Source organism: Ciconia boyciana, chromosome 7 (assembly GCF_034638445.1).
Source record: "Ciconia boyciana chromosome 7, ASM3463844v1, whole genome shotgun sequence".
Lineage (NCBI taxonomy): Eukaryota > Metazoa > Chordata > Aves > Ciconiiformes > Ciconiidae > Ciconia > Ciconia boyciana.
The window spans coordinates 24,375,754-24,390,479 of record NC_132940.1 but is presented as its reverse complement, the minus strand read 5'-3'; the positions used below and the strand labels follow the sequence as shown (position 1 = coordinate 24,390,479).

General features: G+C 41.3%; 1 protein-coding gene across 4 annotated transcripts in view; it reads right to left on the bottom strand.

Annotated features, from left to right (window-relative positions):
• NTNG1 (netrin G1) overlaps positions 1–14,726 on the bottom strand; it is a 160,607-nt gene that overhangs the window by 61,045 nt on the left and 84,836 nt on the right. For all 4 annotated transcript variants that reach the window (XM_072868144.1, XM_072868141.1, XM_072868142.1 and 1 more), the window contains one exon: positions 1,115–1,287. In XM_072868144.1, the coding sequence (XP_072724245.1) occupies positions 1,115–1,287 (173 nt within the window). The remainder of the gene's footprint in view (positions 1–1,114; positions 1,288–14,726) is intronic.

Here is a 14,726-nt window from a genome sequence, read left to right as displayed (position 1 = left end):
CTGCTTTGAAGTCTTAGATAACATTCTGAGCATTGCACATTGCTCCTGGTTTTAAACTTTTCATTCAACTGCAGTACATAGCTCTGTTTCTCCCAAATAACTTTTCAGTAAATTGTTATATTCTAATATTCTAAAATCAGTGTTTTGCTTTTAATCAGGGCAAAACTGTGGACTCTTTTCTTAAAAGAAGCTAGTAACTTCTGTCAAAAGGTTTGGTGATTTATCCTCATCTTCTTCAATCCTTTCTTCAAAGGAATTTAAGTCTGTTACTTAGTTCAGGAGGATTCTGAATCGTTGTGTATTTCATACATGCATGAAAGGAAGAACTGATGCTCATACTTGTCTTCGTGCCCTCTCTTTCAGCACCATGTTCTTTTTGACCCAGTCCTGTCCAGGACCAGGAAATGCAGCTGTCAATAACTTCCTTTGGATAATATGAAAGTGTGCTGGAACAGTGAGTATGTGTGGTGTTGAATGGCTATCAGCTGGAAACAAGCAGATATCAAAACTCAGGTTTTGCCCTCACTTTCCCCCTTCAACACTTACAGTGATCTAAAAGAGTGCATGTGAACCTGGACTGCAGGTCAACATCAGGTACAAACGTCCTTTACCAACCTTTAGATCTTTAGTTATTAATTGGAAAAAGCTGGTCTGAGATTTTTTAACTTTCTTAAATGGACAAAAAATGAGCAAGGACCTCATCTCCCATGTTGAGCTGAGGTTGTTTTGAACCTCAAGGCAATAAGGATGCACGAATGGAGAGCTGAGGGCCCCATGGCTGGAGCACTATCGCAGATATTACCACTGGTTTCTCTCCTCTGTGTGTGCTTTTTATGTAAAGGGTCCTAATTTTTTCATTCCTTAGCCCTTTCTGTGCAGTGTGCAGGGATTTGTCTATGGATACAAACATGCAGTTCTCATGTAAGTTATTTACAACCATGTAAGAGCACAGATTATGTATACTTACAATTAACACAGTTTGACACCTTGTCAAATTATATGCACTGGGTCATAAAGAAATGACAAACTTTTGCCAGCATTAATCTTCCTTCAGAGTCACGATACGGGACAGAATTCTAATAATGAAATATCCTTATTATACAGAACTACTTACAGATATTAGCAGTGCCCTTAGGTATAGGCAGATAAGAACCAGGGCTCCACGGTCGGCCCTGGTAATTCTTCTTGCATTTTCCACAGTCTGGGCCAGTTGTGTTATGCTCACACTCACAAAGTAGTCTTTTGTTTTCTTCTTTACAGCCAGTAGCATGAAGGTTGCACTTACACCTATTTTTAAAAGGCAAAAATAAAAAAAAAGTGGGATATTATTTAGAGGTGAGTTGTAGTTCAGATTAAGTCTTAGTAAAGCATGTCCTATGGCAACCACTCTATTTCTGTGTGTTGTGCCTGTTTTATTGTTTTCTCATGCTTTACAAGACATCACTCAAATAGCATGTTGTAACATCTTCAGCTCGCACAGGTCTAAAAGCAGTAATTTCACCAAGACTCCAAGATGCTGAATCTTTTCTTGTTTTCACTAATGCAGCTCCACTGAGATCAACTAAATTATTCACAATTTTCACTACAGACAGGTCTATAATCTTGCAAAAATTCAAGTCTTACTCACTACTCCCAGGAACAAAACAAGTCCTCTGCTTATGTCCTTAGAGAATCTGGCCCAAATTAAGATCCAAATTAGGCCCTGGGAGTCTGAGAAAACAGACTTCAATTAAATATCCTCTGCAGTGCCACACTTCAGTAGAAGGGAAGCTCACTGTAATGGTGTTTTGCCATTCTTGTTCAGCAAGTACTTTCTTGCTCAGAAAGGAAAATTTTTTTGCCTGCTTTAATTTGATATAGTTGTAGTAGCTGAAGGTCAGAGGAAATATTTTGGTAGGCACATTTAGTTTTACTTAATAAAGAACACCTAATCGAACCTTGCGACAAAATCATTAGATAAACCAGATTCTGCATCTGGTCTTAGAACAATTGTATTTTCCTTAAATTCCCCTCTTTCCCTGAAACTAGGACACTTACAGAATGGGAAGCTAGTTTCATAAACAGTAAGGTATTTTCACCTCTTTCCATCCCTTTCCAATAGATGTCAAAACTGGCTAAAACCTGTTTCTGTTTGGGGCTGGAGAGAAAACTAGTATTTAACGATCCTGTCTGTTTGTTTTCCTCCTGATTGTACATCTAGTGATTTAAAGGGTTCTCATGTGGGCATTTGTCACCTGTTCCATACAGTGACCAATAATTAGAGCAAAACAACACAGGGAATGGCCAAGTGCAAATTAACAGCTGTCAAGCTGACTTCCATTTGGAAGGAATATGACCTGAAGCAACTGGCCACATACATATATATCCCTAGGGTAAAATGAGCTCGCAGTTGTCATAAGTGGCTGCTGGAGAAAATCCACGAGAATCTGTAATACAGTAGATAGTGGAGTATTCTCCTCAATGCTAGAAATGAGGCAGATCAAACTGCTGTCATTTGAGCAATGCTCATTCTAAGGAAAAACAGGTTCAGCACCTTTTAAACTGAAATTACCAAAATGTATTGAATATGCCAGACAAAAGAAAGTGTGATTCATTTTTATATCATTTCCAAAATATTGATGCTTAAAGACTACATCAATTGCAAGGTAAATTTTCAATGACTAGCCACTGCAGAATGAAAGATGCCTGTCTGGGTGTCAGTGGATGAGATATGCCTATGCATGGAGAGATTGAAGATTTTGGTAAATGGCACTGCTATTAAGAAAAGTGATGGGTGGTTTTACTGTCCCCAGGAATATGAAAATGGAAGACTCCCAAACAGGAGAGATACACAATAATGACAAGACCGAAAAATAGAGTGAGTCAGAGGAGAAAGAAGCAGGAGAGACTGTGGAGTCACTAGAATAAATGGGAGAGGGGAACTGATTGGGTTTCTTTCAGGGGGAGATTTCTGTTTTCTTGGAGGAACTCATCAGTGTCAGAGGCAGCAAACTGATCTAGGCAGGAAGAAGAAGCCAGCTGATTCTGAGGAAAAGCTGTAGTTCCTAGGGCTCTGAAAGGGTGCTGCAGACTGGTATGGGAACTGAGGTGGGGGACAATAAATGTAGGTACCTCTGCTACTTGGTGTAAATGGGCACAGCTCTCTTAACAAGCACCTGAAAGTAAAGAACGGTTGTGTCAGAAAACCTTGTGCAAAGTCTGTTTGCACTTCTTAGATGCTATACTTGTCATATGTTCCTGAAGAGATAGACTGACCCTTCCTCAGTTTTGCTTGTGTGGTTAGAAGTCTTGGGCGGACTCTGGCCTTCTCCATCTCCCTCTGCTTCTATCCAGTCCTGTCCCACACCTCTTCATATATATACAAAACATATGCACATATTTATATGTATGGCTGTATTTATGCATACACAAACAATTTCCATAAATTCTCATGTATATTGATTTCCTTTTATTTCCCATGTTCCCCGCCTCCACTGTGATCCACCTCTTCATAGGTTGCCGCCTCCTTTTCCTTATTTCCCAGGCAAGAGAGCATGGACAGCACAGAATAGCTCTGCTGCCTGTTCTGGTGCCCAGTTTTTTGATTTCTTAGGGCAAGGTTGCTGCAGAGGAAGTGCTTCTCAGCCCAGAGCTGTGGCATTGTGCCACGGTAGCTGTTCTGTGGCCCACACGGCAGGGCCCATGCACTCCAGCAATGGGCAAGGTTTCTGCAGAAGGCATCTTCTGCGATTTTAGCCACCAAGCACCAACAAACAAAGGAAAACTACAGGTTTGAGAGGTCTATGTTTGTACCATATATGGGCAGGTTTTCACAAAACCAGCAAAATGCATTTTCTTGTGGAAGTAGTTGGGGGCCTTCTGTCAAATTTTAAAACCCTATTAAATGAGATTTAAAACAATCAGCCCTCATACGGACATTCAGAACAAACATGCACAAAACAGACAATGTAGGGACATTTTAGCCACTTAGCTTCCTAAATGGAGGAATTGCTAAATGGCTCTTCCTGCTCTAAACTGGTGGAATAATCACAGATTCATTCAATCAATGCCTCTCTGCAAATTAACTTATTTGGATGTTTTATATGTATTTTTGAAAGCCTTCTCAGCGGAATCCCCCAGAATGCTGCATCCTGCCTTAAAAGAAAATTCCAAATAATGCCATGTTTAAGAGAAAGGAGACCAAACTTTCTAATCCCCATAATTAAAGAAGAAAAAACAAAAGCACCCCCCAAAACCAACCACCCCCCAAAAAAACCCAGCAACGGGGAGAGAGGTGTAGCCTTCTAGGAGTAAGACTTAAAATGAATGAGAAAAAACAACAAATTTGATCACTGAAAAAAATAAAGGACTGATCTAAAACCTTTGTGGGCAGAGAATAGATAGTCAAAACCTAACCTTAACAATGGAGCAAAAAAGGAGCCAACAATGCTGAATAATCCTAAAACCCCTCAGATTAATTCAAACCTAGCTGTGTACAATTTCCAAGGAGAAGAAAGTAAGGAACAAATGTGGTCACTGTGGTTTTCCACAAGACTAGCTAAAGATCAAAGATCAAGGTAAAAAAATACATTTATATTAAAAATGTCAAATGTAGAGTTAATGAGAGCTAGTTAAAGTGGGCACAAAGAGAAATGTTTAATAAAAAAACCCAAACTGCAAAAGGTCAGACAATGTTTGGCAAAAAAACATTACATTTGCCTTCTTAGTGTACAGGCAACATAAAAGTTGGGTTTGGTTTATGATCATTAGTGTTATACAAGTAGGGAAAAATCTGTAGATTAATGAAATCCGAAGAGATTAAACTGGAGTTCTTGTTGGTGTCAATAACTATACATAGGGAGTAAAAGAGCAGAATCATAAGCAGAAAAAAGACATTCAGAGGACTGAACCACAGGGGCTCTGATTCTCCTCTCACTTGCACCATTTTTTTGCTGAGGTCACTTCACAGATCTCAGAGAGATTAATCATGATTTCCACAGCAAATCAAGGACGTAGCTGAATCCTGAATGAGTGTAAAATGCAGACAGTGCTAAAACTGACAGAGAACAAAAAGCATCTGTGGAACGCAAACTGAACAGAAGTTGGAGGGTACCGTGTCTGGGGAAAAACAAGCCAATACCAAATTCTGTGCTGTCTGCGGAGAGACATTTTTACTGAAAGAGGGAAATAATATTTTGTATACTTCTGGGTTTTTAGGAAGGCTGCACTAGGAATTGGGCAATCTGTCCCAGGGACCTCATCAGACTGTATGGATGGACAATCTCAGAGACTTCTGCAAAGAGGAGAAATGCCTGTTGGGCTTGAGGGACAGACTTCTCTGGATGAATGAAAGAGGTAAATGGGTGTAGCGGGACTGAGAGATGACTAGAGTACAATAAAAAGCTACTTCTATTTGCGGGATAAGCAGTAAGGAGAATTGAAATATTTAAGCTTACAGAAAGAAGACTATTTAGGTAAAAGCACCATCCAGATGGACTATGAGAGAACCACTCTTGCGATGAGATATATTGGATTGTGAGCAGTGTGAAAACAAAGCAGCAGAGCCTGGACCTTAGGCATTTCAGGTAACTGTGAATCAGCTGGGCACCACTGATCTGGTAGCTGACTTGGGCTCCTATCAGATCACTGTCAGGATGTGGACATCAGCTTCCTATGGAAGACTGCCCAAGTTCAGAGTCCTTCATCTGTCTCATCTCTTTTTTAAGGGAGATTATCTTTCTTTTCTGCTCCAGAGGTAAGGAAATATTTTGTTACCCTATGTGAATATCCATGATGATAAATTATTACTGAAAATCCTAGCCATTTGTAATTTCTTTAAACACTTGCTTTGAAAGGCTGTTCCTAGCTGTTACTGCTTTAAATCTGAGATAGTAACAAAAGGCTTAATTAGATTTACATACAAAGCACATTAAACACAAAATTTCGTATAGCCCTTGTAGATGCTTCCATTAGAAGAATGTGGTCACTTGGGCTGCATGTATAAGAATGGAGAAGTTCTGAAAACCTAAAAACCTGCTTCCACATCCTGTGTACTGAGTACCAGATGACAATGTTTCATGCCTATATAGTTTCTTGAAATGCAAAGAAAAAAGTCAAAGTGCTTTACAAGGTATTACGTATACATGCCTAGAAATGCAGTTACTGGGTGGCAGTGGGTGGGTAGCAGCTGCTTGGCACGTCAAGTGGGTTTGCTTGTGTACCGAGGAGGGGTGATTGAGGGAGCTGTAATAAGTAGAGCGGGTTTGAGAATACAGGCTAAGGTATGGCAAATGTAAGAGGATGTATGCTGCAGCCTTTGCACTGCACCGGCAACCAGCCTAAGGGCAAAATCCCATGTAAGGATAAAGCAAATGTTAAGGGCAAAGTGCAGTTCTGAGATACAGTATATGCTCACCATAAATGGCACTGCTGAGGTCTAATGCTTTGTACGTCTTTACAAAGAATGTCTGAAGTCCATGATTATAAATATCAACAACTCCATGAGCAATTAGGTTACGTACGGCCTTGAAGGCCTTACGTACAGGCCTTGAAACAGCTTTCTACCTGAAGGGAACAGTTGTCTGCCTGTTATATCTGGTGACAGTTTTTCCAGACTTTTTCTTGTTGATCGTTGTGGGAGCGGCTCTGTCAGTGCTCAGCTTGTGAAAGCGAACGCCACGTTCCCACAACGCTTGTCTGCATTTGGAAACTTCCGTCCTGATGTTTCCACAGCTCAGCTGATATCCATCTTTCCAGTTCAACCTGCGAGGACGTTTCCTGCTAAGCAGCCTGGTTACAGCACACGCAAAAACACATTTCCCTCCAACGTGCAAATTCAATTTTAAATCGCTGGAGATTGATACTGCTGTCCAACGCTATAAACTCTAATCGTGTGGGAGAACAAATTTGTTTTTCTGACCACTCATCTTTGACAGACTCATTATTTTGTCATAAAGCAATTGAAATGATATTTTTGGCAGTTACATAAGGCGCAGGAAGCACTCTGGCATGTTGAAGGAGCGGTGCTGTTGTAGGGGGAGCAGGAGCCCTGGGCGCGCTGCGTTCCTCACAGACTCTATTTACATACAGACAACTGACATTAAAATGCTGTAAATATCACTAAGGTAGTTGCTAATAGCGTGCTGATGCTCTTGCATGTGAGCGCCAACCAACAGACTGGGGGTCACATGAGGGGATCATTGATGTTGAAGAGATCATTCATGAGAAAGAAAAGCAAGAGAAGCTCTTTGATACATTTTTAATGACTAGCCAGCCATATGTTCCTCACTTCGATACATCTTTGGATCATGCTAAGTCATCGCCAAAGTTTAGAAAAGCAACTTAAAACCAGCTTGTAAGCCCTCTGCATGGGCTCTTCACTTTTACGTGCCACGGGTCAGCTCTCTGCTCCCAGGTAAGCAAAGCCTGAACTTGCGCAGGAGTCGGCATGTTTGCTCTTCACATTACTGCCCACACAACGTGGTCCACACACAACATAAAATACCATCCCGCACAGTTTTAATTAGGCATTTGAAAACACTTAGCAACGTTAGGAGCCTTAGTCAGCTTGCCCCACTGCTAGCAACTACTCCCAGCACCTTGTTACAGTTGTCCTAAAGGACTTGGCTGTGTTTAGCACGACATCAAATGTGTGAAGGCTGTCATCTGTTATGCCTCTCAAGCTTACCAATGACCTCAAGGCAGCTTCACCAGTGAGAGTTAGTTTTCTATTATAATGTAGACAAAGATGAAAATTCCACGTTGCAAATACACTTTAAGTGATACCTCAGCCATGAAGGAGGAAGATATGTAGGTTGAGAAAGCAAAAGTTAAATACACCATGAAATATTTGGGATAAAACCAGCTTTGCATCTGAATCGCTAATTTTTGAGGTTTTACATCTTTTTTTTTTTTTTTTGACACTTTGAGATAAATTCATCATAATTTGAGAAACTGTCTGTCCAAGTACGTGACAAAACTCTTGTACCATTGAATGTACAAGGTAAACATCATGAAAATACTTAGATAAGTCTGTTTTTCCTTTAAATTTCTCTAACAAGTGGAACACCTTTTCAGAGAGGCCCACAGTCTCAGAAGCATCATGTCTGCTGAGTATTATTATTCATTATATCATAGGATTTTTCCACGTCATGTCAAAAAACCCAAAGTGTGCTGGTCCTTATCCTAATTTCCAAAACTTAATAGATGTCTACACAGCTTTACTATTGAAGCAGATTTTGTGAGGATGAAAACAAGTATAAAGGACACTATTGTGAAGAAATAAAATGATTGCTGGCCAATTTATTTCTGCAAGGATGGAACAGACAGCGAGAACACACATAAAAGAGGTAACAAGATAATTACTGCAATCTAGGCTACCAGCGCTCACTGCAGGGACTACCCATCTGAAGAAGTTCTGAGCTAAAAGGGTCAAAAAAACTAAGGACAGTTGGCAACCAGAAAATGGCATGGGTTTCTGGCTGCAAGTAGGTCTGCTGAACAAATGTGCCAGCTCACATGAAGCAGAAAAGTAAATTCTGGTTTTTATTCAGTACTTTTTGAGCCATATGAATACCTCAGGTCCATGTTGCTGTACGGAATCCAAGTCCAAAAAAGGCACTACATCTTGTTCGGGAAGTTATGCGTAAGACCCCCGTGGTCTGCTGGTAAAATGTAGCCACTGTAGTGAGAGTAATGAAATATGAGTCCTTTCTTTCATTTGTTTATTTCTGGAAACTCATTTGGTCACCAGTCTTTTTCCCTGTGCCCTTCCCTGAATTTATGTAATACATCATTATCTCCCACCGAAAGAAGAAGATTCCTTTGTGGAATGGGGCTACATCAATAATAAAGGATAAAAAAATTCAATAATAACAAATATAACTTTGTATAGGTAGATATATTATTCTTCCATTTGCAAAGCAAGGACTAATGTTGGATCAGGTTTTTAAGCTTCTTAAATCTGTAAGTAGCTTTGTGGCTAGAAAAGAAGTTTAACCTGCTCTCAGTAATCCTGCTGCACCTTAGTACCTTAGAATCCAGAGATTTACAGAAGCCTCTTCAACTTTATTTTACTGTTTAGTTTTCGCTGCTAAATTTGGGAGGAAATTGAATTAGATTCCCACAGGCAGTATGGAAAATTGGGGAAAATAGCTTCTTATTCTCCCTCAGCTGAATATAATATATCTAGTGGGGAACAGCAATACCCAGGCACAGAGAGCATGTTTGCTTTGCTTTCTCAGTGGCCTACTTCCAAGCAGTTTGGAGAGCTTGAAATTAAAAAAGAAAACAAAATCCAAAAGGGCAGCATAATTCCCCTTCCCACAGGAGCGAGGACTTTCCAAGACTCACAGAGGGTGTGCAGGGCATGGAATTGCCCACTGTTTGCACTAAGCCAGCCCAACAATAAGGGTACACAAGCGCTGAATTTAAATATTAACATGTTTATAAGATTTATTATGTTCACATGCTAGTAAACATTTCTATATATTCTGATTATTTAAATGGGAACTACTGTCAAGTTAAATGCTGGTCAATACAAACAAGAACTACAGGATCACTACTGATCGATTTGCATCTCATTCTGTATCTGATCAGTACGTTGTCTGATAGATGCATACTGTCTTCCTTTCGAAGCCAAACGTTAGTGGGGCAGGTCCTTTTGGCTTCGCCGCTCCCTTCCCCCTTCCCCTTTCAGACAGAGGGCCACAGGCAACCTTACCTTGCCAATGACTGTAAAGATTTCTGAAATGCAGTAGTTTACTAGATGACACCCTTCCAAACAGAGGCAACTGAAAATGTTTACAGACTAGATCAGCAACACTCAGAACTCAAACATAGAAAGGAGGAGGCAGTAACCTCTTACAAACACCTCAGTATTTAAGCATTTGAAACTGTTCTGATTTCTTGGCTAGATAAAAAATGTTACAGACCAACAGATCTGAAAATTTTCAGACTTACTTCAGTCTCTTAGGTCCAAAGTCTAAAAATAATCCAACAATCCTTATACCTAGTGGAACAGAACAGCAAATTCTGAGTCTGAGTTATTTCAGTTTACCACATAAAAAAATACCTATCCTTAATATTAAATACTTAGATACACCTAGCCAAGTGGAACGGCCAAATGCTTTTTCTAATTTTCATTTCACATTCTCTAAGTGTTAAAGCTGAAATAAATCTGTCTGAAAATATAGCTGCTGTTGGCTGCTGTAAAGAACTAACTTCCATCCCCTTCCCAAACACTCAGTTTTGCCTTTTCTTCAGATATATTAGTTTTCATGGAAATGTGTCAATAAAGAGAGCGGCTATAAAATCTGCTAGAGTTTGCCAGCAGCATGTTCCGCAAATAATTTCACCCGTGAACACAGTTTGCCAGATTCTTAGCTGATATAAATCCATCTGGCTCCACTAGAATCAATGAAATTATGTTAGTTCACACTGTCTGAAATGTGGCCTAATTTGTTTCCAGCTTTCATTCATATTACCCTAGGCTCGGTGGCTGTATTTTTAGATAATGGCAGATAATGTTTTTATCATTTTAAATGGCAGGCCCGAGATCTTGAACAAGCATGGGATAGAAACTGGGCATCAGTGGAGGATAAGGAGCCCAGGTGTGATGTGCCTTTAGGCACATGACTGCTGAGAAAGGTAGGATGCTGGTATTTTACACTGTTCACGTGCATCTGTTTTGCTCTAATCTTTAACCTCAGAAATAGGAAGCTTTTATTATCTACCTGAAGGATGCCAAAAGTGGGGACCATGGCAGTCATGTCTCTCCCAGAGAGGAAGCAAAATCTCTTCCGAAGGTGAAGATGAACAACGACAGTTTCTTGCAGTGCTACCAAGTGATCATTTAACACTAGTGATTGTTTTGGTAGGTTCTCAGACTACCACTGAAGAATGGAGAAAAAGCAGCAGACATAAACTCTAAGTACATCAGTGTTACAATTAGTCCCTCTTTTCCCTTCTCTCCCATGAGAAATTTCCCCTCTTTCTCACTGGAATCACTTGGTCTCACCTACTAAATCGCTGTACTTCACATAGCAACCCATCTCTTGCATACATTGATGTCATGGGAGAGTGGGAAGCACATGTGTCGCAGAGGTACTACTCAGTTTAGGTGTTCTGAGCTGTCATAATATATCACATGTGTTTTAACTGGTTTGTTCTAAATATCAAGAAAAACTAGGAAAGGGTAAAAACCAAAACATCTCCTCAGCTGCTCATGCTGTTATACATCAGAGAGAGAAGGGCTACTGGGACAAGAACGCAGCTCTCCCTCCACCAGCTGGAATAACGCAATCTGTTTGGCAGTACCTTGTCACTGTCTGTCTGATGGTTAGATGGTTTCACTGATGTCTGATGGTTTCAAAAAAGTTAAGGAGTATGCTGGCTGAGATTTGGCTACTGCTCATTGCCATCGGGATATTAAGGAAGCAAAGTTTTTGTTATTTTAATTTTTTTTTGCTGCTGTCCAACGTCCTGCTTAGCCAGCCTTATTTTGCCAGCCATCCATTGGGCAGTAAGTCATTATCAGCAAGTCAATGCACACCAACAGATACCCTAGACACACCTATTTTAATCACTATAACACCACCAGGCAGAATTTAACCACTATATCACAGCAGTTGTAAAAGTCTGTGCCACAACCTGCTAGATTGTTAAGAACGTGACACACAAACCTCAGAGGAAAGGTGCAGCAATATGTCACTGCAAAGTTTCATAGCTTACAAATTTAAACATGAAAGTTAAAAAGTCTTTAGGAGTCACTGTTTCTTCTCTTTTTTCTCCCGATACAAATCTGAACATTAGATTTGAAAATCCTGGCATTTTTGTGTTAATGTGCATCACCACTTTTAAGTTTATTGAGAGACCCATTTTTCTGGGTTTAATTTAATTAATACCAGTCTTACATCTGCTCAGCAGCAATCCCAAGAAAGCTGCTCTAAGATGCTAGCGATTACACCAAACTTCCTGTCTTTATTTGTAAGTAGTATTTCACAGTATCAGCTGCCAGCTGGTACCCTGAATTCTTTTTCCCAGCACAACACTGAAAAGGAACAGTTTGTTGTGTGGGAGGTCTAAAATTGTGGTCATTAAATTACCATCCAAGTGGACACGCTTGCAATACCATTCAAAAATGTTGCTTAACTCTCTGCAATGGGAAAAATTTTATTCTCGCATGTGACGACAGCCCAAGTGAGCTGTTACAAATTTGTGTCCACGATTAATGTTGGACAGACCTGGCCAAAGCAGAAATATCTTTAAGCTTGGAGAAAGACTAAGGATGTAGCACCTATTGTGTCACAGTAGGGAATAAAGTATTTTCATGAGCCATTGTCAGGGGAGCAACGCTTCTGCTACATGAGAAACAAGCAAGGTTAATTTCATACTGATTTCAATAACTTTTTGAGAACCATAATAGAGAAAAGCAGCATAAAAATATCCATGGTGCGCGCAGAATTCGACACCAGGGAAACCAGTTCTGTGAAGCGGTACATCTGCTGCTCTTTTCAAAAGATTTTAAAGCATTTCTGTTTAAGAGACCTCCTGTGGACTCATTTAAAGGCTCAAATGTGCCCCTAGTAGTTACTGCTGCAGGGATGGTATATACAGAAGAGCGGGGTATGGGCTGTAACGGGTTGCCTCCGAGGGAAAGAAAATATGCCTTGCGCTACTCTGAGAAATATTCCTGGGAGGAGCCGTCGAGGTGAGCCCTGCGTCAGTGCAGGAGCACGCCGCCGCCGCCGTCCTCGCTGCGCGTCCCTCTGCGCTCGGCCAGGACTGGCTCCCCGTGCAGCTGCAGCGGCCGTTAGGGCGGGATCCCTGCACGTAGGCACAGAAGAGGTGCAGAATAGCCCACCCCACGTACGCCTGCTCTTGGACACCGGGTTTCACTTGAAAAAGTGAGACCTCTCCGATAGCTTTAACGCAGTGAATAGCTTGGTCCTGTTCCTACTGCAGACAGTAACAGGAAAGGCCTTTCTGTGGGTCCTGGTATCAGGATTCAGCGAGGAACCTTCTCCCCTGCTCACTCTCCGATAGGCATCTGCTGTGACCAGCTCTGCTTTTAAGCCCTCTTGTTAAGTTTATGTCTGTAGGTGAGAGGATTTTACACATCAAAGCCCTGAGGAGACTTCCACCTCCCTTCCAAACAAACACAGAGGCCAGGGAAAGATTTGTTTCCAAGAAGAAAATGAGCCGTAACTCAGTGAAAAGCAAATGCAAAGCAGAAGCGTTTATGGAGGTTGTCCAACCCTGCCAGAGCAGCTGGTTCAACACAGCCCATGGTGGCTCCTACGAAACACCCGGCTGGGCAGGCTCCTGCGGCGGCTGGAGCCAGGCGGGACGGGCCAGGGCGGCAGGGTCGGAGCAAGGGGTAGCAGACAGCAGGAAAGCTTTGGGCAGTTGATCAGGACACCCCACTCACCTCTCTTTAAAAACTGCCAGAAAGAAGTCAGACTTTTCTCCAAAGAGAAAAGGAATATTGAACAGATCCTTGGGTTTTTTTGCTACGTATTTTGGCCACCTTTTGCTCCAGGTGTAACCCCAATACGCACAACTAGCAATAAAGCACACAGAAAGAACAAAGGCTGAGTTCTCCTTCCAGTTAAGTTCTGTTAAGAAATACCGTTACACGCAACCTAACAGTCCCTGAAAAGCCCAGGACTTAAGTGCTTTAAAAGGACATGTACTTCAAAATCAGATTTGCTTTCTCTTATCTGTCTTGTTTTACAGGAGATGTGTGGGGGGAAGGTCAAGAGCTGTTGATAAAAGCACACTTTAATTTTCAGTATCGCCATGAGATGTCTAGGCCCTGACTGGACATTTACGAAAACCACTGGGATAAGCGAGGGCGTAGCAGAAATGTAATTCAAGTTGTTCTATTTGAGAATCCTGAGAATCCGGACATGAAAACTTTTGGCATATGTTTTAGTGGCCTGTCCTCGTGGTAGATATTTTTAAGTGATAAGTATGTAAAATATTTTTGAATTGTGAATACACAGCCTAGCCCAAAACTAACACTTAATTCTGAGAAGTAGCTTAATATTCCTCTTTTCAGGCTTACACCTTGGTCCTCATCTGCACAGAAGCCACTGCCCAAGAGTCATCGCTGCAACCACTCTGAAGGGCACCTTTTTACGCAGGTAAACGGTGTCCTGCTGTTCCCCCCCCCGTGCTTTGCTGTTCTGCTGGTTATCGCTGATATTACTTCTAGTAATACCTGAGTTTAAGGACTTTCAATCACCTCTCTCCCCCCGCAGCACTGCCTTCGTTACCAGAAAGAGAGAAGCACCAGGCGGGGTGCTGTGCGCGCGAGCATCGGCGTCCCAGCCGCCTTCTCTGCTGGGTCCTGACGGCCTCTCCGTTTGCTGCTTCTCAGAAAGGCTAAGGAGAAGAATGCACTTACTACAAGGGCAGGTTAATTGATCTCTTTTCAAAAAATCACGTTGCTGACCTGGAACTTTAGGGATAATTATAAGGCATGAGGCAGCTATATTCTTTTCTGGAGTGTGTTCCGAGGTATTAATGAATAAACTGTCAAAGTCAAGGGTGCATAAAGAACTGTTCAGAGCAAACAAAGCTGACTAAATATTTCAAAAGTGGTTTTCTTCTGGTGTTTTCTTGCGTTTCATTAGGGTTGATTTTCAAAACGCTTAGGCCTTACAGCTCCACCCAAAGTAATTGAGAATTGGCTGCTGCTCATTACCAAAACAGATACTCCAAATCCACATGAAAGATATAGA